This window comes from Pleurodeles waltl, chromosome 4_2 (assembly GCF_031143425.1).
Source record: "Pleurodeles waltl isolate 20211129_DDA chromosome 4_2, aPleWal1.hap1.20221129, whole genome shotgun sequence".
Taxonomy (NCBI): domain Eukaryota; kingdom Metazoa; phylum Chordata; class Amphibia; order Caudata; family Salamandridae; genus Pleurodeles; species Pleurodeles waltl.
Window position 1 is genome coordinate 818,626,863 of NC_090443.1, and position 27,099 is coordinate 818,653,961.

General features: G+C 44.2%; 1 protein-coding gene across 3 annotated transcripts in view; it reads left to right on the forward strand.

Annotated features, from left to right (window-relative positions):
• Positions 1 to 27,099, forward strand: part of JAK1 (Janus kinase 1) — a 481,031-nt gene that overhangs the window by 443,121 nt on the left and 10,811 nt on the right. For all 3 annotated transcript variants that reach the window (XM_069232503.1, XM_069232505.1, XM_069232504.1), the window contains exons 22-23: positions 6,765 to 6,882; positions 24,014 to 24,124. In XM_069232503.1, coding sequence (XP_069088604.1) covers positions 6,765 to 6,882; positions 24,014 to 24,124 — 229 coding nt within the window. The remainder of the gene's footprint in view (positions 1 to 6,764; positions 6,883 to 24,013; positions 24,125 to 27,099) is intronic.

Consider the following 27,099-nt stretch of genomic DNA (forward strand, 5'->3'; position numbering starts at 1 on the left):
ACCCTCAGCAAGGCAGAGAGTCCACAGAAGAAAAGGCAGTCCCCACAGGAGACCCACTGGAAGAGAAACCAGGAGTCGCAGATGAGCCCATGCAGCACAACTGATGAAGGGTCCCACGCCGCAGGAGAAGCACGCAGAGGGCTGTGCGTTGCAAGGAAGAGTGCTGGGAGCTGGGGTTTAACGGAGCCTTAAGATCACTTGGAGGAGATGCCAACAAGCCTTAGTAGCTGCAAGAGACGTGGTGCATGGGGATACTGTCCGTTGTGATATAGGATCTATGCAGCTCAGGATGAGAGGAGATCCATGCAGACAGTCGTCGTTACAGTTGGTCCTGCGGATGCAGGGGAGTGACTCCGTCTCTCCAAGGGAGATTCCTTCTTCCTTCTCATGCAGGCTGAAGACTTGCCGCCCTCAGAGGATGCACAGCCGGGGAAATGTTGCAGAAGCTGGAAGGAGCTGTGGAAACAATGTTACAAGCAGATTATTCGTCTTAGATGCATATTGTTGGTTCCTGGAGGGTCCAGTCACAGTTCCAGTGGCCAGAAGTCGAAGTAGAGGTTGCAGAGGAGTCCTGCTTGAATCTTGCAAGCCGGATCTGAGGACCCACCCCAGAGGCAGATCATAAATAGCCCTGAAAGGGATATTGGTCACCTAGCCAGGTGACCACATATCAGGAGGGGGCTCTGACGTCACTTGCCTGACCTGGCCACTCGGATGCTCCCAGAGGCCTCTGCCCACCTTGGATTCAAGGTAGCAGAATCAAGGGACCCTCTGGAGGAGCTCTAGGCACCACCCCTGGGGTAGTGATGGACAGGGAAGTGGTCACTCCCCTTTCCATTGTCCAGTTTCACCCCAGAGCAGGGACTTGGGGGTCCCTGAACCGGTGTAGACTGGTTTATGCAAATGTGCCCTTCAGAGCATACCAGTGGCTTGGGGAGGCTACTCCTCCCAAGCCATGTTACACCTATTTGAAAGGGAGAGGGTGTTATCCCCTCTCCCAAAGGAAATCCTTTTTTCTGCCTTCCTGAACTTGAGCTGATCAAGCAGCAGGAGGGCAGAAACCTGTCTGAGGGGTGGCAGCAGAGCAGGCTGCCCGGAAAACCCCAGAAGGCTGGTAGGAGCAATGCTGGGGGCTCTCTAAGGAGCCCTGGAGTGCATTGAATCATACTTCCAATACTGGCAACATTATTGGGGTATGATTCCGAGATGTTTGATAAACATGCCCAGGCTCGGAGTTACCATTATGTAGTTGGACATAGGTAGTGACCTTGTCCAGTACGCAGAAAAAATGACATCCCCCCACTCACAATCGAGGAAATTAGAACTGGAGTTTGTGGAGGCACCTCTGCTAGTGCAGGGGTGCCCTCACACACAGGTACTTGCACCCTGCCCTCTGGGCTAGGAGGGCCTTCCATAGGGGTGACTTACAGTGACCTGGTGCAGTGACCTGTAGTGAAAAGGTGCATGCACCTTTTCATGCAGGCTGCAATGGCAGGCCTGCAGACACACTTTACATGGGTTCCCTACAGGTGAAATAATACATGCTGCAGCCTATGGGGATCCTCTGGTAACCCAATGCCCTGGGTACCATATACTAGGGACTTATAAGGGGGTACCAGTATGCCAAATGTGTGGTGTGTGTTGTTCAAACAACTCAATTCACAGGGAGAGAACATAATCCCTGGGGCCCTGGTTAGCAGGATCCCAGTAAACACAGTCAAACACACTGACAACAGGCATAAAAGGGGGGTAACCATGCCAAGAAAGAGGGTACTTTCCTACATATTCAATACATTCTCTGCTATCTTCTCCATTTACAGACCTCGGGCCTCATGGAATCTCAACATCGTACTTACCAGACTCATGGGTCCACCATTTGAGCCATTGCATTACAGCCACCTCCAATTTCTCTCTTGTAAGGTCGCGTTTTTGGTGCCCATTACTTCCCTCAGGCGTGTCAGTGAGTTCAAGGTGTTAACCTTAGCAGAACCTTTCTTCCTACAGGGTAGTCCTTAGAACTAACCCCAAGTTCCTCCCGAAGGTGGTTTCTGCTTTCCGCCTCAATCAGTCAGTTGAACTACCGGCTGCCTTTCCGCAACCTGATTCAGTTGCAGAAAGGGCTTGTAGGAAGTTGGCTCTGTATGTGCTATTTCAAAGTAAGGAATAGCATGCACAGAGTCCAAGGGTTCCCCTTAGAGGTAAAATAGTGGTAAAAAGAGATAATACTAATGCTCTATTTTGTGGTAGTGTGGTCGAGCAGTAGGCTTATCCAAGGAGTAGTGTTAAGCATTTGTGGTACACACACTCAGAGACAAATCCAGCCAATAGGTTTTGTATAGAAAAATATATTTTCTTAGTTTATTTTAAGAACCACAGGTTCAAATTTAACATGTAATATCTTGTTTGAAAGGTATGGCAGGTAAGTACATTAGGAACTTTGAATAATTTCAATTGCATGTATACTTTTCAAGTTATTCACAAATAGCTATTTCAAAAGTGGACACTTAGTGCAATTTTCACAGTTCCTGGGGGAGGTAAGTTTTTGTTAGTTTTACCAGGTAAGTAAGACACTTACAGGGTTCAGTTCTTGGTCCAAGGTAGCCCACCGTTGGGGGTTCAGAGCAACCCCAAAGTTACCACACCAGCAGCTCAGGGCCGGTCAGGTGCAGAGTTCAAAGTGGTGCCCAAAACACATAGGCTTCAATGGAGAGAAGGGGGTGCCCCGGTTCCAGTCTGCCAGCAGGTAAGTACCCGCGTCTTCGGAGGGCAGACCAGGGGGGTTTTGTAGGGCACCGGGGGGGACACAAGCCCACACAGAAATTTCACCCTCAGCGGCGCGGGGGCGGCCGGGTGCAGTGTTAGAACAAGCGTCGGGTTCGCAATGGAAGTCAATGAGAGATCAAGGGATCTCTTCAGCGCTGCAGGCAGGCAAGGGGGGGCTTCCTCGGGGAAACCTCCACTTGGGCAAGGGAGAGACTCCTGGGGGTCACTTCTGCAGTGAAAGTCCGGTCCTTCAGGTCCTGGGGGCTGCTGGTGCAGGGTCTTTTCCAGGCGTCGGGACTTAGGTTTCAGAGAGTCGCGGTCAGGGGAAGCCTCGGGATTCCCTCTGCAGGCGGCGCTGTGGGGGCTCAGGGGGGACAGGTTTTGGTACTCACAGTCGTAGAGTAGTCCGGGGGTCCTCCCTGAGGTGTTGGTTCTCCACCAGCCGAGTCGGGGTCGCCGGGTGCAGTGTTGCAAGTCTCACGCTTCTTGCGGGGAGATTGCAGGGTTCTTTAAAGCTGCTCCTTTGGATAAAGTTGCAGTCTTTTTGGAGCAGGTCCGCTGTCCACGGGAGTTTCTTGTCGTCGTCGAAGCAGGGCAGTCCTCAGAGAATTCAGAGGTCGCTGGTCCCTTTGGAAGGCGTCGCTGGAGCAGAGTTATTTGGAAGGCAGGAGACAGGCCGGTGAGTTTCTGGAGCCAAGGCAGTTGTTGTCTTCAGGTCTTCCTCTGCAGGGGTTTTCAGCTAGGCAGTCCTTCTTCTTGTTGTTGCAGGAATCTAATTTTCTAGGGTTCAGGGTAGCCCTTAAATACTAAATTTAAGGGCGTGTTTAGGTCTGGGGGGTTAGTAGCCAATGGCTACTAGCCCTGAGGGTGGGTACACCCTCTTTGTGCCTCCTCCCAAGGGGAGGGGGTCACAATCCTAACCCTATTGGGGGAATCCTCCATCTGCAAGATGGAGGATTTCTAAAAGTTAGAGTCACCTCAGCTCAGGACACCTTAGGGGCTGTCCTGACTGGCTAGTGACTCCTCCTTGTTGCTTTCTTTGTTCCCTCCAGCCTTGCCGCCAAAAGTGGGGGCCGTGGCCAGAGGGGGCGGGCAACTCCACTAAGCTGGAGTGCCCTGCTGTGCTGTGACAAAGGGGTGAGCCTTTGAGGCTCACCGCCAGGTGTTACAGCTCCTGCCTGGGGGAGGTGTTAGCATCTCCACCCAGTGCAGGCTTTGTTACTGGCCTCAGAGTGACAAAGGCACTCTCCCCATGGGGCCAGCAACATGTCTCTAGTGTGGCAGGCTGCTGGAACCAGTCAGCCTACACAGATAGTCGGTTAAGTTTCAGGGGGCACCTCTAAGGTGCCCTCTGTGGTGTATTTTACAATAAAATGTACACTGGCATCAGTGTGCATTTATTGTGCTGAGAAGTTTGATACCAAACTTCCCAGTTTTCAGTGTAGCCATTATGGTGCTATGGAGTTCGTGTAAAACAGACTCCCAGACCATATACTCTTATGGCTACCCTGCACTTACAATGTCTAAGGTTTTGCTTAGACACTGTAGGGGCACAGTGCTCATGCACTGGTACCCTCACCTATGGTATAGTGCACCCTGCCTTAGGGCTGTAAGGCCTGCTAGAGGGGTGTCTTACCTATACTGCATAGGCAGTGAGAAGCTGGCATGGCACCCTGAGGGGAGTGCCATGTCGACTTACTCATTTTGTTCTCACTAGCACACACAAGCTGGTAAGCAGTGTGTCTGTGCTGAGTGAGGGGTCTCTAGGGTGGCATAATACATGCTGCAGCCCTTAGAGACCTTCCCTGGCATCAGGGCCCTTGGTACCAGAGGTACCAGTTACAAGGGACTTATCTGGATGCCAGGGTGTGCCAATTGTGGAATCAATGGTACATTTTAGGTGAAAGAACACTGGTGCTGGGGCCTGGTTAGCAGGGTCCCAGCACACTTCTCAGTCAAGTCAGCATCCGTATCAGGCAAAAAGTGGGGGGTAACTGCAACAGGGAGCCATTTCTTTACAGGGCTCTTCATACACTAGATGTAAAAAGAGTGTTAGTGTACCATATTACTTTGTTGCTTTCTCGCACCCTCACAAAGGAAAGCCCATATCTAAATCAGTCATTTCTAGATGGATGCTTTAATGTATTCAAACATGTTACACCAAAGCAAAAGGAACTATGTCCACACTTCCTAGAGGCACACTCTACATGTAAGATAGGAGCTTCTGTGACTTTCCTGGGCAATATCCCACTAGCTGAAATTTGTAAAGCAGCTATGTGGTCAACACCACACACTTTCACTAATTACTGTGTGGACGTGTTAGCATGCCAACAGGCAAATGTAGGACAGGCAGTGCTACATACCCTTTTCCAAACAACTGTAACACCCACAAGTTAGCCACCACTAACGGGAGGGCACTGCTTCACAGTCCATTGTACAGCATGGGTATCTACAGGCACACATGCCTCAAACGGGAAATGCTACTTACCCTGAAAGCATCTGTACATGGCATGTAGTGCTGTAGATTCACATGCTCCCCGGAAACCTGTGGCCATTGCAGTTCCTTCTTATAATTCCTTAGGCATGGACATCTCTTTAATGAAACTTATTCACACTCCATTCTCCCCCAACTGTGGGAAAACAGTCTAACAATGGAGTTGATGCCCATGCACGTTATCACAGAGAGAAGGAGTCACTTTGCCTCTTGACTCGAAAGACTTCTTCGAAGAAAAACAATTTGAACACATCCGAACCCAACACTAGATGGCAGGAGTATACACAGCACGTGAATCTACAGCATTACATGCCACAAACACATGCCACAAACAGATGCTTACAGGGTAAGTAACATTTTCCGTATGTGTTAAATGAAGCTACTGGATTGCACATAACACAAGAAAGAATGGAAGAAAGGGAAAGAACTGAAGACATTCCATGATCTGAGGTCACATAGAAGTCTTAAACCCAATGATGTGGGTTCTCACAGTGGCTTCTCCATTACTTTCACAGATCTTTTATATTTCGCCATTATAGCTCTCTCATATTCCCATCTTTCCTTGACTTTCCCTCCATTGCCTCATGCCTTGTCACTATTCAGTGCATTTCTTCTAAATACCTCACATTCTTGAACACTCTTGGTGTCGTTCTGTTTTATTTAAATACTAATAATAGCATAATCTTTATTCATTTGTTATCTTCTGTGCTTAGAAGAAAGCACTATAGTAAGACAAAACCAAATGTTCACTGTGCAGATCTATGTGAATCTCACGAAAAATGTATGAATGATTTCATTATGACATCTGCTCCAATGAATATTGTGACCTGTCTATTCTGAGCAGTTTTCTTTTTCAGGGATGAGTGTAGGAACACCCCGAGCTTTTGGGCACTTATAAGAATGTAGCATTCACCCACCGCTTGTGGTAATGACTTCCTCTTCATATACACCAACATGTTCCACTCGTCCAATTTCTATTAATACTACCTAGCGCTGCAAGCATCATTGCAGTGACTTCCCACTTTTGTGCCAGTTAGCCCTAGTGGTTTTGTTCTTGCTAACAAATCCATTTATTTGTTTATTTAATTTCATTGCCCACAGTGGTCATCGTTTTTTCTTTTCTTAAATTCTGGTTTAATCAGGTGTGCATTATGCCTTCCTGAGCGGCTTTGTTTTTACTGAACTTAGATGTGGACCAAAACATGCAGGTGGTATAGCAATGTCATGATGAGATTGTAGCTGGGAGGATGGGGAACGATGTTGATCTACTGAAGATTGGGATGTCTATTACAGAAAGTATATCCTATTTCATGTGTGTCTCACAAAATGAATCTAGCAGAAGTTACATGTGGGTTGTGTGCTGTTAGCCTGTAGACCAAAATGTCAATCATTACGCAAACTAGAGCTTCTTTGGAAGCAGTCCGAATCTACAATGCACCATTCGGTTGAGAACAAGAAACTGCAAATTCGCTGTTCATGTAAATTTGCAAATTATTTTTTCTTCCAGGTATGCTCCTGAATGTTTGCTTCACTGCAAATTTTACATCGCCTCTGATGTGTGGTCATTTGGAGTTACTCTATATGAACTGCTGACGTACTGCGATTCAGAATGCAGTCCCATGGCGGTAATTATTCATTTAGACACTATGTTAAGTGCATTTGTAAAGCGCATACACACTGTATGGCCATAACGCATGTTAATAATCTGTGCGCATTTTATCGTCCTGGGATTTTCTATGCTGAGTCTGTTAATACTGTATGTGTTTGTGTCTCACTCTGTTGAGGTGAACCTTATTTGACTGTGACTGGCAACGCTGAGGTCGTTTACAAAATTGTTTAGTTGAGTGATGTCTGAAGGGACTGCCTAGATCTTATGAGGGAGTTGTGTGTTGAGAGACATTCCAGTTAGTTCTGTTCTGCTGGGGTATATGGTTGTCATTTTGCTCAGCATTATGTGGTTGTGTTCCCAGGATTTTATTTTGCAGGGTATTGATTTGATACTGCAGTGTGTTAAAGTAGGTGTGGTATGTTTACGTTGATTTCGTCAGGCTGGTTAGTATCTAAAATGTTGAGAGGATGAGATTGTTAGTATAAATTTAATGTATGTATGTACAGTTGAGGTTAGGAATATCTTGCTTACTGGTCTAGGGTGTGTTGTAAGTATAACTCAGTGTAAGCATGACATTCAAGGGCCATATTGCACAAAGTTCCCTGAGGTGCAATCAGCAGGTGAACCCTTTTTCTCTGGCCCCTAAGGTCACCCAATGAGGAAGGCATCAGTCCCAACCCTCCTGGGAAAAAATGAAAGAGAGAGAGAGAGAGAGAAAAAAATAATATTTGATGCGTGCATGTTTCTGAGTGTTGTTAATGGATGTGTGTGTGAAAGAATGAGTGTGAGTGTGTTTCCTACCTGCCTCCCTCCCTCCTAAAACTGCTGGCCGCCTCTGCTTGCTAGGGAGCTTTGTGAAAGGGGATAAAAAGGATCCACAAGCCCTCCCCCTGCACCCCTACTAGGCATCCCAGGGCAGTCAGTCAGTGCACCCACCTGCAGAGGGGTAACATCTATTCACCTTTGCAGTGCATGTTAGGTGCCTCCTGCCCTGTGAAAGGCAGAGCGGCCGTTTCAAACAGTGGCTCACCTTGTCACTAGAGCGCAGCCACGCATTTGCAGCTGATCTGAGGGTACTGCATTATAGGTAACAAGGTGTACTGTTCTTGACTGCACCTGGCACATTGTTGAGGAACAAATAGGGACAGTGCGCCCTAATTATTATACAGCCCCAGGTGACCAGTGCTTAGCCAGCTAGAATGCTTGGAGCTTAGTTGTGCACATAATGCCTATACTTTTGTCTAATGTGTACTTTTGTTGTAGTGCTAAAAGTGTGTATGGCTCGATCTCAGTGTGTTGTTGAGATGACAAACGTTTAGTATCTATGAGCTTCTTTCTAGAAGTCCTGATTCAGAGCAGGTCATATCCATTACTCCTGTTCCATCCTGTAGAAAGGCTTCCCACACAAATCCATTTGCTAGATCTCCTACAACCTGAACCCAAGTATTTCGAGATGGGGCATTGGCCTCGCTTATTTGTTTCTCGTAATGGAGGTCTCTTTCCTATTCTCACATAACCCTTTGTTAACGAAACATTAGAAGTTGCTTCAGACTCTGATAGCACATGTTTTTCTGACCATCAGTTATGCGTTGGTTAATTAGTAATTTTATTACTATGCATGTTCTAATCTGTCAACAGCCAAAGCAGTGTTGGCAAAAAGCACTGGCAAAGCAAAAGGGTGGGGAAACATCATACAAAAGCAAGATTTATTGGCTTTGCAATACTTGTTTAAATCATGCAACATGGTCAATAATTAACCAATACAGACAGGGCTGTCAGAAAGAATCCTTAGACCCAAATGATGTTGTCTGACAAAGTCAAACTAGAGCGATATCGGAGCTTATTCTCCTTTTGACAAATAGAAGGCAACCCAGTGCTGGTCAGCTGACTGTGGGGAGCTGGAATGTGGCTGGTCTGAATGCCAGAAGGGGTGATGCAGACTGGTATGATCATACTTTGAATGGTCATGCAGTAAGCTTCCAAGAAACATGGTCTTCAGTTCCCTTACATAATCATGAATATGATACAAGATTTGTTCATGCAGCAAAGAGTCCTGTGGATATGCCTGGAGGGTGCTAATTTTGTTGAAAAACGTGTGTAATTTTCAGTACTTAATACAAAGAAGGTCCTTCATACTTCAGTCATTTTCCTTACCTTAAGTATTAGTAACAAAGCCCGATCTCTTATAGTTCAGCATGTGTGAGGTTCTGCACTGGCACCATGTTGGATCAGGAATTAGACCATCAAATATAAAAATACAACACTCAGCACCAGTGGCAGCACCTCCATAAGGGCGGAGGAGCGTCGCCCCCACCAGCAGTGGCAGCTGCAAATCATTTCCAAAAAAACGATCATAAACATTGTTTTTTGGGAAAAGGGGCGTGGCCATAGGGGTGAAGTGCACTGAGGGGAAATGCACAATACTCCCCTCCCCCCCCCCCGCACCCACTACGCATTTATGTTTGGCCGGCCAAACACACATGCGCACGGGCTCTCTCTAGCCCAGCAATGCAGTCTATGTGCAGAGCCTGCACAGGCTCCTTGTGTGCCTGGGAGCACCCTGGTTAAGTGCTCCCAGCCAATCCTGACGCTGCTTTGAGCAGCGTCCGGATTGGCCACAGGGCAGGCTGGGAGCCTGTGCCTGCAGTCGACGAGGGACAGAGGAGCGGCACACGGTGGAGGAGGTAAGTATTCGTTTTTTGTATTATTATTTTTTATTTAATGTAATTCTTGAATTTGTGGTTTTGTGCTGGTTATACCTCCATAATTACAGTTGAGTGTGATGGTTTTCCGGCACATCTTGCTTGTTACTTACATGCATGGCAACTAGGTGTATTTAGACCCCCTACAGCATAGGTTGCACAAAAATTGTTTTCTTTTGGAAGAGGAACAGACCTGCTTCTTGTGACACATTAGTTTCATACAAGTTTATGTTCTCACACTGATTATACTATCGTCTGACTGATCAAGTGTATTGTTTTACATTTGACACAAACTTAAGAACTTTTGGTCTTCTGTTTTCATCTTTAGTATAATTATTGCTGTTGGTTCATGGGAATATATATTATTTTGAAATTACTTGTATGTGTATCTATATATATATATGTTCGATGGCATGTGTAGCTGCAGATACACATGCTGTGCACATCCCGCCATCTGGTGTTGGGCTTGGAGTGTTACAAGTTGTTTTTCTTCGAAGAAGTCTTTTCGAGTCACGAGACCGAGGGACTCCTCCCATTTCGACTCCATTGCGCATGGGCGTCGACTCCATCTTAGATTGTTTTTTTTCCGCCATCGGGTTCGGACGTGTTCCTTTTCGCTCCGTATTTCGGGTCGGAAAGTAAGTTAGAATCTCGGAAAAATCGTCAGTATTGTTTGCGTTCGGTATCGGGTTAGTTACAACAGATCGACACCGAATTAAGAAGAGCTCCGGTGGCCCTTTGGGGTTTTTTCGATCCCCGTCGGGGCCTGGTCGGCCCGGCCACGTGTCTCTTCAAGGCTGATGGAACGGACCCCATTCCGCTTCTGTCCAAAATGCCATAACAAGTATCCATATACAGATCAACACCTGGTCTGTAACTTGTGTTTGTCACCAGAACACAAGGAGGATACTTGTGAGGCCTGTCGAGCGTTTCGGTCCAGGAAGACACTCAGGGACCGAAGAGCAAGAAGACTGCAAATGGCGTCGGCGCCGACAGGACAAGGGCGTTTCGAGGAGGAGGAAGAAACATTCTCCATCCAGGATTCGGACTCGGAGGAGATCGATCCCAAAGAAACGCCGAAAACCGTGAGTAAGACGTCAAAACAAAGAACTCACGAAAAGACTGCTAAAGCCCAGGGGACGCCACCGCCAACAGGCCATGGCTTAACCCGAAAAATAGGTGACCGTCCATCGGCACCGAAAAAGGGCGAGCTGGTGTCGAAGTCATCCGACTCCGGTCGAGATACAGGCACGCAGCAATCTCGGGCCTGAGAAAGTGGCTCCGAAAAGATTCGGCATCGAGACAGCGGCACCGAAATGGGTCGGCACCAAGAGGGCACTACGCCGAAAGCAAAAAAGATTTCGTCGGAGCCGAAAAAAGCAGCCGAAAAGGTTTCGGTACCGAAACATCCGGCCTCCGAACCGAAAATTAGTTCCTATTCAGAGGAACAAGGACTGTCCTCACAAATGAAGACACACAGATTTGAACAAGAATTAGAGACAATAGAGCCAGATCACACACAAAGGCGGCTCTTTATTCAAAAAGATACAGGGAAGATCAGCACTCTTCCTCCAATCAGAATGAAACGAAAACTTGCCTTCCAAGACAAGGACAAGGACAAACAGCCACAAGCAAAAGTGGCTAAACAAATAACACCACCACCATCCCCACATCACTCTCCACAACCATCACCGGTAGCCACTCCACCAATGATCCAATCCCCAACTCATACGGGGATGAGTCAAGATGACCCTGACGCATGGGACCTTTACGACGCACCAGTGTCAGATAATAGTCCTCAATGCTATCCAGCGAGACCCTCGCCACCAGAGGATAGTACAGGCTACGTTCAAGTGGTATCAAGGGCAGCAGCATTTCACAATGTCAGCCTTCACTCAGAACCCATTGAAGTCGACTTCCTTTTTAATACACTGTCGTCTACGCACAGTCAATATCAAAGTCTGCTGATGTTGCCCGGAATGCTAAAACACTCCAAACAAGTGTTTGAGGAGCCTGTCAAAGGGAGAGCCATTACTCCAAGAGTAGATAAAAAATATAAACCGCCACCAACAGACCCAGTGTACATCACACAACAGCTATCACCAGACTCTGTTGTAGTTGGAGCAGCGCACAAAAGAGCCAACTCTCATACTTCAGGAGACGCGCCACCTCCAGATAAAGAGAGTAGAAAATTCGACGCAGTAAGCAAAAGGGTGGCGGCACAGGCAGCAAACCAGTGGCGTATTGCAAATTCGCAAGCTTTGCTAGCCAGATATGATAGGGCCCATTGGGACGAGATGCAACACCTTATTGAACACTTACCAAAGGAGTTCCAAAAAAGAGCGCAGCAAGTGGTAGAAGAGGGACAAAATATCTCCAATAATCAAATTCGATCAGCAATGGATGCTGCAGACACAGCTGCTAGAACTGTCAACCCAGCAGTAACAATAAGGAGGCATGCATGGCTGCGTACATCAGGATTTAAACCAGAGATACAGCAAGCTGTGCTGAATATGCCATTCAACGGACAGCAGTTGTTTGGGCTGGAGGTGGACACTGCAATAGAAAAACTTAAAAAAGACACTGACACGGCCAAAGCCATGGGCGCACTCTACTCCCCGCAGAGCAGAGGCACATTTCGAAAAACACAATTTCGAGGGGGATTTCGAGGGCAGACCACAGAAGCCACAACCTCTCAAACAAAGCCCACTTACCAGAGCCAGTATCAGCGGGGAGGTTTTCGGGGACAATATAGAGGAGGACAGTTTCAAAGAAACAGAGGAAAGTTCCAAAGTCCCAAAACTCCTCAAAACAAACAGTGACTTCAAGGTCACAAATCCCCAACACATAACACCTGTGGGGGGGAGACTAACCAAGTTTTACACACATTGGGAGGAAATAACAACAGACACTTGAGTCTTAGCAATTATCCAGCATGGTTATTGCATAGAATTTCTCAAATTCCCTCCAAACGTCCCACCGAAAACACACAATATGTCAAAACAACATATAGATCTTCTAGAACTAGAAGTTCAGGCATTGCTACAGAAAGAAGCAATAGAATTAGTACCAAAGGAACAATTAAACACAGGAGTTTACTCACTGTACTTCCTGATACCCAAAAAAGACAAGAGCCTGAGACCGATACTAGATCTCAGAACATTAAATACCTACATCAAATCAGACCACTTTCACATGGTTACTTTACAAGACGTAATCCCACTGCTCAAACAACAAGACTACATGACAACACTAAACCTAAAGGATGCATATTTCCATATACCAATACATCCTTCACACAGAAAGTACCTAAGGTTTGTATTCCAAGGGATACATTACCAATTCAAAGTGTTGCCATTCGGAATAACAACTGCGCCAAGAGTTTTTACAAAATGCCTAGCAGTAGTAGCTGCACATATCAGAAGGCAGCAAATACATGTGTTCCCATACCTAGACGATTGGTTAATCAAAACCAATACGCTAAAACGGTGTTCAAAACACACAAAATATGTCATAGAAATCCTACACAAGCTAGGTTTCTCAATCAACTACGCAAAGTCACACCTGCAGCCGTGTCAAACACAGCAATACTTAGGAGCAACAATCAACACAGCAAAAGGGATTGCTACTCCAAGTCCACAAAGAGTACAAACATTTCACAATGTAATACAGGCCTTGTATCCAAAACAAAGAGTACAAGTCAAAATAATAATGAAACTACTAGGCATGATGTCCTCATGCATAGCCATTGTCCCAAATGTCCTTACAACAGTGCTTAGCATCACAATGGTCACAAGCACAGGGTCAGCTTCTAGATCTGGTGTTGATAGACCGCCAAACATACATCTCGCTTCAATGGTGGAACAGTATAAATTTAAACCAAGGGCGGCCTTTCCAAGACCCAGTGCCACAATACGTGATAACAACAGATGCTTCCATGACAGGGTGGGGAGCACACCTCAATCAACACAGAATCCAAGGACAATGGGACATACAGCAAAAACAGTTTCACATAAATCACCTAGAACTGTTAGCGGTATTTCTAGCGCTGAAAGCATTTCAACCCATGATAACCCACAAATACATTCTTGTCAAAACAGACAACATGACAACAATGTATTACCTAAACAAACAAGGAGGGACACACTCAACACAGTTGTGTCTCCTAACACAGAAAATATGGCATTGGGCAATTCACAACCACATTCGCCTAATAGCACAATTTATTCCAGGAATTCAGAATCAGTTAGCAGACAATCTCTCACGGGATCACCAACAGATCCACGAATGGTAGATTCACCCCCAAATACTGAACACTTACTTCCAAATTTGGGGAACACCACAAATAGATCTATTTGCAACAAAGGAAAACTCAAAATGCCAAAACTTCGCATCCAGGTACCCACAACATCAGTCTCAAGGCAATGCGCTATGGATGAACTGGTCAGGGATATTTGCGTACGCTTTTCCCCCTCTCCCACTCCTTCCATATCTAGTAAACAAGTTGAGTCAAAACAAACTCAAACTCATACTAGTAGCACCAACATGGGCAAGGCAACCTTGGTACACAACACTACTAGACCTGTCAGTAGTACCTCATGTCAAACTACCAAACAGACCAGATCTGTTAACACAACACAAACAACAGATCAGGCATCCAAATCCAGCATCGCTGAATCTAGCAATTTGGCTCCTGAAATCCTAGAATTCGGACACTTAGACCTCACACAAGAATGTATGGAGGTCATAAAACAGGCTAGAAAGCCTACCACTAGACACTGCTATGCAAATAAGTGGAAAAGATTTGTTTATTACTGCCATAATAATCAAATTCAACCCTTACATGCATCTACAAAAGATATAGTAGGATACTTACTACATTTGCAAAAAGCAAAACTAGCTATCTCTTCCATAAAAATACATCTTACTGCAATTTCAGCTTATCTGCAAATTACGCACTCAACTTCATTATTTAGGATACCAGTCATAAAAGCGTTTATGGAAGGCCTAAAGAGAATTATACCACCAAGAACGCCACCAGTTCCTTCATGGAACCTCAACATTGTCTTAACACGACTCATGGGTCCACCTTTTGAGCCCATGCACTCTTGTGAAATGCAATACTTAACGTGGAAAGTTGCATTTTTAATTGCCATCACATCTCTAAGAAGAGTGAGTGAAATTCAAGCGTTTACCATTCAAGAACCATTTATTCAAATACACAAAAATAAAGTTGTTCTACGAACAAATCCTAAATTTTTACCAAAAGTAATCTCACCGTTCCACTTGAATCAAACAGTAGAATTACCAGTGTTCTTCCCACAGCCAGATTCTGTAGCTGAAAGAGCACTACATACATTAGACATCAAAAGAGCACTAATGTACTACATTGACAGAACAAAACTAATTTGAAAGACAAAACAACTATTTATTGCCTTTCAAAAACCTCATACAGGAAATCCAATTTCAAAACAAGGCATTGCTAGATGGATAGTTAAGTGCATTCAAACCTGCTATCTTAAAGCTAAAAGAGAACTGCCTATTACGCCAAAGGCACACTCAACCAGAAAGAAAGGTGCTACCATGGCCTTTCTAGGAAATATTCCAATGAACGAAATATGTAAAGCAGCAACATGGTCTACGCCTCATACATTTACCAAACACTACTGTGTAGATGTGTTAGCTGCTCAACAAGCAACAGTAGGTCAAGCTGTACTAAGAACATTATTTCAAACTTCTTCAACTCCTACAGGCTGAACCACCGCTTTTGGGGAGATAACTGCTTACTAGTCTTTGCACAGCATGTGTATCTGCAGCTACACATGCCATCGAACGGAAAATGTCACTTACCCAGTGTACATCTGTTCGTGGCATTAGTCGCTGCAGATTCACATGCGCCCACCCGCCTCCCCGGGAACCTGTAGCCGTTTAGAAGTAGATCTTAAACATTTGTACATTTGTAAATATATTACTTTAAACTTCATTATGTACATACGTATTCACTCCATTGCATGGGCACTATTACTAGCATACACAACTCCTACCTCAGCCTCTGCGGGGAAAACAATCTAAGATGGAGTCGATGCCCATGCGCAATGGAGTCAAAATGGGAGGAGTCCCTCGGTCTCGTGACTCGAAAAGACTTCTTCGAAGAAAAACAACTTGTAACACTCCGAGCCCAACACCAGATGGCGGGATGTGCACAGCATGTGAATCTGCAGCGACTAATGCCACGAACAGATGTACACTGGGTAAGTGACATTTTCCATATATATTTGTGTGTGTGTGTACATATATATATATATATATATATATATATATATATATTTGAATCATTTAGTATCTTCTTTCTCTTTGGGAAGTTTTTGGTGGCCACTTCTTCCCTCTGGAAGGTTTGGGATTTCGGGCAGATAGTTTTTGTGTAGTTACGTAGGAAGTATGCGTCCGTTATGTCGATTTGTAGAGTGTACTAATCACCTGTGAGTGTTTCCAGGCGCTTGAGCAATAGTTAAGGAGAGAGGTCCTCGTAAGGTTAATCCTAATAGCCAGGTCTTCAGTTTCTTGCAGAACTCAAGAAGTGAGGAGGCGGCGGATATGCTGAGGGAGTTTGCTCCAAGTTCCTCCTTCGGCGTTTTTGCAAATCCGCGGAGATGTGAGAGTGGGGTTGAATATAGGTGTCTGGCTGGCTGGTGAAAGTGTATTTGGCTATTCAGGTATGCTAGTCCAGTGTTGTGCAAGACTTTATATGTGTGTTTGAAGGGTTGGAACCGCCTGCATTTGTGAATGGGGAGCCAATGGAGCTCTCTAAGATGAAGTGAGATATGGGTGCAGTGTGCAAGGTTGAGATAAGTCTCATAACGGCATTTTGGATGGTCTGTAGTCTGTGTGTGAACTGCTTGGAGATTCCGGTGTAGGCGAGTATACTTGTGATGAGTTCCTGTGTGACAGTTCTGGGGCATCCAGTAATCTTCTTGGTACCATTATTATTGCTTTTTAAGGACCCATACTCTCGACCCCTTCTTGTTCAGTGGGCAGAGTTGCACCTTCCAGTTATAGGATGATTTCTCTACTTGACATTGATGCAGAATTATACTCCACTCTAATCCTAAATGACCTCTCCAAGTGGGCAGACAATAAAAAACTTCGTTTTATGGTTCCAAATAGGTTTCAGGGGTGGACAAAACATTATATCGCCCTCAATGTTAATAAATAAGAAGGCTGCTTCATTGATTTCAGGACGGCCTTTAACAGCATAGACACAAAAACATGCTTTGGTGTCAACTGAACTCATGAGAGAATTGACAATACATTATTAAAGCTGCCCAAGCATTGTATTTGGACACCTAGATTCAGGTGAAACTGGGTGATAACAGGACCCTCACCAACAGTTTTCTTCAATAGAGTCTTAAACCGGGAATGTGTTTTAGGACCAATCCTGTTCAACCTATTTATCTCTGACATAGCTAAAGCACTAGACAACCATAGAGCCTGCCCGCCCAAGCTTGAGAAAACAAATGTGCTAGCTTACATCAAAAGGAGGCTCTCAAGACAGAGCTGGCAAACGAATAAAGTGCAGATTGTTAAGGCTACCTCCTGCAGATACTTTTTTTTTGGGGGGGGGGCTCTGGTTTCAAAGCACAGGTAGTTTGATCCAGCACTGAAGTCAAAGGCATCTTCTCTAATGTTCTCCTTGCTCAGAGTGGCAAATAACCTGAGCAACCCAATGGCAAAACAAATGCTAAATATCATCCATGCAAAGTATATGCCATTACCTTCTTACCGTATTGAAGGTTTTCCAGTCTCTCAAATTAAGTAGCTAGATAAAATTCAATGTGATTTTTCAGGAGGTTTTTTGCTCTTCCATCCTCTACCTCTCAGACCCAGATCCGATTTTCAAATATTGTGTTCACAAACTTCTGAGTCAGGCCAGAGTTTGAAAACGATCCAACATATAATTCTGGACATAATTCCACTCTTGCCAGCAGTTTGGACTCCCTGAAACTGTATGAAGTCTGGGCAATCGCACCTTCTTGCAGCATTTGGAAAGTATCTCGGAGTCAAATGCACCTTTTATTCACTTGAGCCGGCAGCAGCGTAGCTTTGGAGGGTGTTTGGGGTGCTACACCCCCTACTGAATGTATTTTCTGATAAATAGTTGGGTACAGGTGCTTTCAATCGGGAATTTTGAGATGTCAGTTGCATTTCAGCAGGAGTTTTCACTTACACAGAGACAAAAACACCACATACTCTCTCTGCTTCGAAAGTTCTCAAAAATATTGGCTATTTTACAAAATATTGTGTTTTCTCTCTTAAAACTTCAACCAGTACACATTAATTTCCCTTTTCACTTTCCCTTAGGCCCCTCTCATGCACCCTGCTTGTTGTATAATGTATTTAAACCCACCTACCCAGGGCAATTTTAACAGGGGTGGCAAGAGGCTACACACCCCAGCAGCCCTGGGAACCACCACCTCCCCTGGGCTAAAATAAAGAAAAATGAAGGGGGTCTGTTGTGGACCTCCAGCCTAGGGGCCACTAATTCCGTGGCTCAGTGAAATGTTAGAGGGCCTCCCCTTGGGAAGCCAAAAATGGCCCTGGGGACCACAACCCCCAAGACCGACTCCTAAGCCCCGGGGTGCCTCAGGGGATGGGGTCCAGTGGGCCATATTCGGCCTGCTGTGGGGGGCTCTGCCCCCCCATTGAATAAAGGCCGGGGCCTCCAGAGCTGAGATTGGCCCATTGAGGGGGGGGAGGGCTCTCTCCAGCATTTAATTAAGGCCGGGCCCTGGGGGACACGTAAGGTTGGGTGGATATAGGGGCTGCGGCCAATCCCCGCCACGCACAGCCAAACTCTGTGGGTGGCACAGGGTGGGTAGATTTAGGGGTTGGCCGCAGGGCCTTGCTGCAGGCATTGTGCGGAGGTGGTTGGATTAACGTATAGTAATTTAAATTACTTTACGTTAAAAACAAACATATAAATTCACTGAAAAAAACAAAGGTTACAGGGACCATGTAGTTAGAAACAATTACATTTAAAAAACCTTAGAAATTCACTTTAAAAACCAAAGGTTACAGGGACGTTATAATTGATTTTTAATTGATTGATAATTAATTGATGATTTACTCTCACAAAACCAGAGAAATTCAGCAGTTATAGTTAGTTATTTCAAGTAACTATAACTCACGGCCTAAGGTAACTATAACTCGCGCCTTCGCCATGCACTGCTAATTACCCCAGATATTACAGCACTCATGATAACTATTATAAAGTCAATAAAAATATCAATGAAACATTAGAAGTCAAATTATTGAAGAAAAAACTGTACATGGCTGGTGTGTGAGCTATAGTTACCTTAGGCCGCGAGTTACGGTTACTTGAAATAAATTCAGAAGCTAACAACAATGTCCCTGTAACCTTTGGCTTTTTCAGTGAAACTAAAACACACAAACTCACACAAAATTTAACAATATTTATTCGATCAGTATATGATCATAAGAAAATCATAAAATCATTAAAAAGACGTAAAACATTCAGAGCAAAATACAAATTAAAACTCATTCCAAAACAACAGATGCTCTCTGCTTTATAGCACGTTTAATATAAACAGCAGTTGAGAAGCAAATTCTTACATTTGACTATGACTGCAGAAAAACAAAAGCAGCTTTATTATAGCGTATGTTAGTTGGTTTTGCTGGTTTCTCAGCGGTGCATAATATTTACAAAAAAACATAAAGTGCAACGTGCGTTGTGCAGAACAGCCACCACAGGGACACGGAGGTAAGTTGGCAAAATAGGAGCCCTGCTGTGGGAGAGCAACTAACAAGTGTACTGTGCACAATCCAAGTCTCACTAGCAAGAACTTGTGGTGCCAGTCGCCAACCCATGTGAACTATGGCTCTATACCGTTGTTTGTGCAAATCTCAGCAAATGCCTGGACAGTGGCTTCTCAGCTTCCCCCGTACTCTCACGTCTGTGCGTTTAGCTGAAAACGTGTTTTATAACATGCTATCATTCATACTTCCAGGAGGGGTGAAAAGATCTTCCAGGCCCAGGCTAAAACAAGGGTTAGGAATGTACAGGAGCCAGGAGATTTGTAAACCTTGATCCAGCTCCAGGCAGTCAGTGAGAACCGCCCGGTTAAGGGAGGTTTGTCCAGACTCTGAACCACAGTAGTAGGGGTTGCAGATAAAAGAGCCAGTCAATTTGAGGTCATTCAATAATCTCTGTGATATCACTGGGCTACACTAATAACACTCATCAACATTAGACAGTACTAGTGCGCAGTTTCACAGACATGGCTACATAAACTTCACTTTTAAGCATGACAACAATATACCTTGTTCACACATAACAAATAGCGGTGTTTTCAAGGTAATCAAACAGTAAAAACTGAAGGCAAATGTAGTGGTCTCCTTTAAATGTGCATATTTTCTCCAAGACATATGACAAATTGGTGAGGGAAGAAAGGCTTGGGGTTGTCACCCATGGCAATGAGGAGATGCTGAGCTGCTGCTCACCATATGTTGTTTTACATACATGTACACTAGCTGTGTATGCTGCAAAATCTAGGTGTGTAAAGAGGTCACAATAGTTTTCTAGGCAATGACGTTCCAGCATATGTCAAGCTGGGCTGCTGCCACTCCTGTCAGCCAGACGGTGAGATAAGGCAGCAGTGGTGCGGGCGCGTCGATGTCTTCCTGCGTCACATGCAGCGTGCGAGTGTCCCGTGGAAATGGAAGCACGTTCAACGGCTTACTTCTTCAATTCATGTCCTCCTGAACTTCCCTGAAAACCGAGACATGTAGGTCATATTAGTAAAAAGGATCGGGACGATGCAACAGAAGTTAGAAAACGGGGACAGTCTGGGGGAAATGCTGGATATTCCCGCCAGACTACGCTTTGCACAGTTTGACACTGGAGAAGTAGAATGGAAGTGAAACAACACCCGCCACCCCGCTGGGTGCAGGATCTGCGACTATGCTAGTGTGCGTAGTCCTTAGTAAGTAAACTTACAAGGGGACGTGTATAGGTCGATGAACCGTTTGGATCGCATGGAGTATCCTAGTCAAGCGGTAACCAATGGATCATCAATAAACATATCAATCAATCAACATGAAACACTAAGAAAAAGCCCCATCAAATAAGAAAATACCATCACTTTCAAAAAGGGTAATCGTTTTTATTCCCTATTAGTTACAATTCTAATCAAAACCTTTATTTGACTTTATTGTTAATCAAACTTTATTAGCATCATAAGCACTATTCACCAAGAATTATTGATATGCAAAAACAAGCATCAACATAAGTCAGCAAATTCTTTAACATTTTGAATAATTCAGCAATGTAAGTCCGTCAGTTAACTGTCACCGTTAAGTCACCCTTGTCAGCCTACCTAACTCAAATTAGCATCAGCATGTGGGTCTGCATGCGAAAACAATTTAGACAAAAATCATTAATTTGGAAAAATCTATCTAAAGAGAGAAAAACATTTTAAAACAGCACAGTTGGTACCTAGAAGGAAAAGCACACGTTAGTCAGTCACATTGTTATAGCTATCTATCCAAGATATATCAGCAACGAGTCAGTCTTTGTCTCCAGGTCATCAGTTATCAGCAAGTATCAGTCTCACAGAGAGTAAGCCCAATTATCAGCACTTCGGACAGAGTCTTCTGACGTCATCAACTTTCACCTCTCCACTCTCAATTTCCTTCCCTTGTTCTGACTTTTTATTAGGGTCTCTCAGTCCGTCCCACAAATTGCTAATTGGTCAACCTTATTAGGGGTTATGACTCTAACCTATAGTTTCTGTTTACCACTTATTTGTGTCGGTTCAAGCATCAAGTTCCATTAGTTTGATGGGTCCTTCTGTCGATGAGAACATCATCCGGCTCTTCAGATAACGAAATTGTTGCCCACAGTCTTTTAGTCAGTGCTTCTATTATTCAAGTCCTGGGAAAGTAAGTTTAGCCTACTCTACACATAATTGTATTAATTTGTCCTCATCATCTCCTGTGCTCTGGTACATTTGCAGAAATTTCTAGCAGAGCCCGTCTGAACTCTGTGGAGTTCAAGGTCCTTCTCTCCAGTTCCAGTCCTCGGCAGTTCATCGCGTCTCCACGTTTAAGCAAGCAAGGCCTCTATTTCGGCAAAGTTAAGAATATGAAGACCATAAAACCTAGGTTATACATTCAAATATGACATCTTAGTACATCATTTTTAATATCTTTTCATTATTTTAGCATTATTAACACACATGGTGACCACTCCCCGTGGGCATATTTTACTCATGCATGTTATTTTCAATTATTAGTTTCTTTTATCAATATTTCTCATTAGTATGTATACGCAAATCATTCGAAATTTCTCATATTAGCATATCTGCTCCAACAATTAGAAAACCAAAACTGTGACCCATAGTCTATGCTGTTGTCCCCGGATGTCTAAAGAACAAACTACCCCGTGATTCAGAAGAGCCCGCGCGACAGCAGGTGAAGAATGCTCCTTCTGCTCTGCAATTCACTAGCGCTTCTATAGGGTTTATGAACATTATCATTCAAACTGAAGCATATCGAGGCCCAAGTAACTTTAACTTACCCTGATCAGAATGTTTACAGATCTGGCTCGCGGTCAGTGTGGTGGTGCATACTTAGAACACCTATCTAGGTGCTGAAATTAGATGTTTACATTTGAGCCTGAAATGCAAATGGTATGAAATGTAAAATGTACATACGATTTTAAGTGTTTGAATACGGCCAATCCTCTTGCGTTTGCCCATTCTTTTGTATTATTGACTGCCCTTCTTTGTTTGCCTAATATATTGTGCTCGCCCTGATATTTGATTGAAGGTGTGTTCACTGAGTGATACAATTTGCATCTTGATTTGTTTGTGTGTGTCTTCCTATGCTAATGCTGCCTGTACAGTTGTTGATTTGTTTGTTATATACCTAGTATAGTGGCATAATTAACTAACTTTGATGTAGCACAGGGCATGTCTCTATTATGCAAATATATTTGTACCTTTATGTTTCTTTTAATTAAAAAAGCTGCAGTCGGCTCCTTTAATTTACTTGTATTTATAATTTTTGTAGAGCGCAGCTTACCAGAGAAGGCAGTCTCTGGGAACTTTTCAGAGCACATTCCATCTCTTTTATCAGCCCTCTGGGGCAATGTATATAAATCATCCTTATGTCAAAGCCAGAGACTCACCAGTGCTAATGTGCAGTTTGTCCTAGTTCACCCACTCATCCAGACACGTATGTCAGCTTGGTAATGGTGAAAGAAAATACCATGACCTGATGCACTGACTGCAACCACAGGAATTCATGGAGGGGTTTATAGACTAGGTTAAAGAAGAGGACCTGAAAAATAGTGATTAGTGAATCTGGGAGATGGACCAGTCCTTGAGGTTCCAAAGTACATGGCTGCATTCCTCAGTCTGTCCATGTAGAAGGAGGTCCACGGCAGGAAGGAATAAACTGCTTAGGGTTCCAGAGTCGGATGGGCAGCTGCGAAAGTGGGTTTACGGAGGAATGCCCAATGGCAGGGCATCGTCGCTTATTTTTCTGCATTAGGCATTTACTGTGACAAGATGGGAATGGGAAAGGAGGATGAGAAAAACGAAAAAGTGCAGAAAGGGATAAAGCAGAAAACTGCAAGAGTGAGGTGAAGGGGTAGGGAGTGGCTGTAAATGTATAAAAGAGACCCAACATGCGTTTAGGATTACCCTGCCTCAGTATTCCGTGCTCGCATATTTAATTACAGCAGCCGTGTGTTTCAGAGGAGAGCTTTGGGCACCGGCACGTTTTTATTTACGTAATAAGCACTGCTCAATGGAGGAATGATGGGTCTGCACTGAATTCTGCTAATCTCTGCATAGAGCAGTAGAGAAAACAGCCATGGCTCGGCACCAATTAGTCGACATTTGAATATATATTTGTTTTTCGTATTTGTATGTATGGTCCCACACTACATAAACCCCCTTTGTAGCTACTTACACACACGCATACATATATGCACCATTAATGTGTGCTAATTCTCTGCATCTTTTTTTACATGATTACCTCTGACTTATTGTTTCTTAGCACCTAAAAGCTGAGGTGTTTGAGTGTCATTTCAGTGTCCATTAATTCAGTGCTTATAATGCAGCGTGGAATAAGCGTGGTTGCAAATTATTGTGAATATGTTGTATAATATTTGCATTTGTGGAACACTTAATATGGATCGTGCTCAGGTGAGAGGGAAGATAATAATGTACAAGTACCACAATTTGCACACTTTTCTTATGCTCAGTAGAGAATATCATTTTGAAATGGAAGGGGCCAGCCAGCATAGGAAACAGGTTGCATCCGGAACAAAGAACATGGGAGAACCTGGGTTATTTTTGAAGTGAATAACACCAAGGGTTTGTTATAAAATAGTGGTCTGTTTTATTTTCTTTCTAATAGATGTATTTGAAAATGATTGGACCTACACAAGGACAAATGACAGTGACAAGACTTATAAAAGCTCTGGAAGAGGGAAAGCGCCTTCCACGCCCAGAAAACTGCCCTGAAGAGGTATGCTTAAATAAAGTTTGAACATGAAAATCTTCACCTGTGATTTGATTGCACACTCCCAAGAAATTATTGGCATGATCAGTCGTTCCAAATTCTAGTGTGGACCAGCTTTTCCAGATGAGCGCTGTATAAAAATAACTACAGTGGTCAGTCGAGATGCACAAGGAATTTAACAAAATGTAGTTCTTTTATCATAAAATTCATACTTTTCTGCAATTAAATCTTTATTGAAATACTTTCCAAACCACAGCATTACAAGTCACATGAAGGTGAACACCAGGGTCCAACTTGGTTAGCAATATACATTTTAGAGAAATGTGTTTCTCTGATTTTAACTCTCCAGATATCATAGGAAACCAAGATATGCAAAATCACAGTACAGTATCTACACAGTTAGTACATCAACAAACAATTGTGCCGGATACCTATGCCAGTAAGCCCGTTGCAGCCCCCCCCCCCCCCCCGCTCAAAAAGTCCGATACATTTACTGGGGCAACTTCTGTGCCCAAGATTTTAAAAAACTGGAAGATAGGGTGGATGAAGACAGAGGTGAATGGGGAGGAGTGAACTACTGAGAAAAACTTTGACTAGTGAAAGACCAAAGAGTGTAGTAGAAGGCTCAGTATTGGCAATCCTGGTCTGAGTTACGGAACTAAGGACACATGAAAGAGAAATGGTGGTGGGTGCAGTACAAGTCTCTGGTTTTGGCTTCACCACAACAACTGCGTAAGATGGCTAAAACTCTCCCAGAATTTATCCACCATAGTTACTGTGCCTCTATGCAGACTTGTTCAAGTGTCCCTGTTCTCACTGTCAGACTTCATGAAAGTCCCTCAGTCCGGTGGCCGAGGCAGACGCCCCATTAGATTCACCTCCATAGTGTTAGAGTTTTCTGAGCATTCATATTTTTCTCCTTATTATTTTTTGGCCTGCCAGGAGCCTTTGGGATCACTTCCCAGAGTCCTCCTGGAGCACAGCTTTAACTGTTTCTATCGCTGCCCCTCCCGTGCCTGCCCAGTCTGCAAACTGAGTCCAGTCAACACTGACAAAATTGGCTGACTTTGTATATTTTTCAGTTTCCTCCTAGACGGTAAACTTTATTACAGGCAGAGTTCAGCAGCACTGCATACAGCTCCATTCTCCCCCAGTCCAAGGTACTCCTCTGCTCATTCCCTTTCTCTGGTTCTTTTTTTAACTTTTGCTCCACTGCTGCTAGTCTTAGTGGCTGGCACTTTTCTATTTCATACACAAATCCAGGCAGTCTGGCCTGACAATTTTAGGTGTCTGCCACATCTTTTGTCACTAACCAATTGAAAACATGCTAGGTAACGCTTACTGACTTACTCGTAGAAAATACTCCGGTTGGGTAGGCCATGATGCGCATTTTACAGAAACTAAATCTCAAGGGAAGCACTTACAAATATAAACGTAGCAGGAAAGGAAGGCTCTGCGCTCAGAGATTCCATAGCAGAAAAAATCTAGAATCCTTCCTGGAGGTGAATTGATGATGTACTGGAGCGTAATCCGTATAAGACTGTGACAAGCGGGTTCTATCTTCCGCTACTGGAGACACAGAGTAGAAGGTTCTCCCTTTATAAAACACTAAGAAAAAAAAAAAACATAACAATCCCACAAAATAGCCTGCTACCAGTCCAAAATCTCGATAGGACCTGAAGCACTGTATACATGCAACTATAGCACAATGCCTCTGCCAGACCTTGGTATGTTTTCACACCCTGGATGAAGCCTGCTTTATTCAGGGTTGTTTTTAAACTCGGCTCAGTGAAAAGCGCTCTTAAATCTAGTGAAAGGTCTCACTTGACATCCCCTCCCGAAGTCTAGCTATCTTGCTGTTCTTGCGAATCTTTTAAACCCTCACTGGTCCTATGTGTTTGTTTCTAACTGCATGTCAACACAGTTTAATACATAATTGTCTCATATACAAGAAACAGAAGGAATACAGGCTGCCTTTGATACGGTTGACCATGACGCCCTAACTCAAAGACTCCATGAAGCCGGCATACAAGGGATTGCTCTCGACTGGATTACTTCCTATCTTTAAAAAAGAGCAAATATCATCCACTCGCCCCCCTTCTCGTCCGAACCCTACCTCACAAAAGCAGGGGTCCCCCAAGGGTCAATCATCTCACCTTTGCTTTTCAACATCTACATGATATCTTTACCAGAACTGATCATTGATTTCCATCTCACATGCTACAACTATGCAGATGACACACAAATACTACTTAAATTAGAAGACCCCAAAAACATTGAAAACTCACAAATCTTCAGTTGCCTCAGAGCCGTTGATCGGTGGATGACCTGGAGCCATCTCAAACTAAATACCTCCAAAACAGAAATACTCATATGTGGTGACTGGAAAAGTTATGACCCTCTGTGCTTCTGGCCTGATGATCTCGGACCACCTCCTCAATTATCCAAGGAAGTTAAAAACCTAGGAATCACCATGGATTCCAAGTTAACTATGAATGCCCAAGTAGACAAATTAGCACGCACAAGCTTCATCACCTTAAAGACTTTACAACGCATCTTCCCCCACCTCGGATTTCCACTCAAGGTGCAAGCTACCATCTCACTTGTACTATCCAAACTGGATTATGCCAATAGCCTCTACCATTGATCATCTCTATCTGTTATGAAAAAACTACAACGTATCCAGAATTCCACAGCCAGGCTACTACTACATATAAAGCCACAAGCCCACATCTCCCCTGCCTTGAGAGCAATACACTGGTTACCCGTTGCCAGAAGATGCACTTTCAAGCTGCTTTGTATCACCCACAAAGCTAAACATGGAACAGGACCTCTTTTTATCAGAAAGAAAATGACCAAATACATCCAACAAAGAACCCTCGCCTCAAGACTGGCACCCCTTAGACAGGCCTTAGAACACCACCATACAAGAAAAAGACTATAGGTGGTACATCCTTCTCCGTCCAAGCAGCCAAACTATG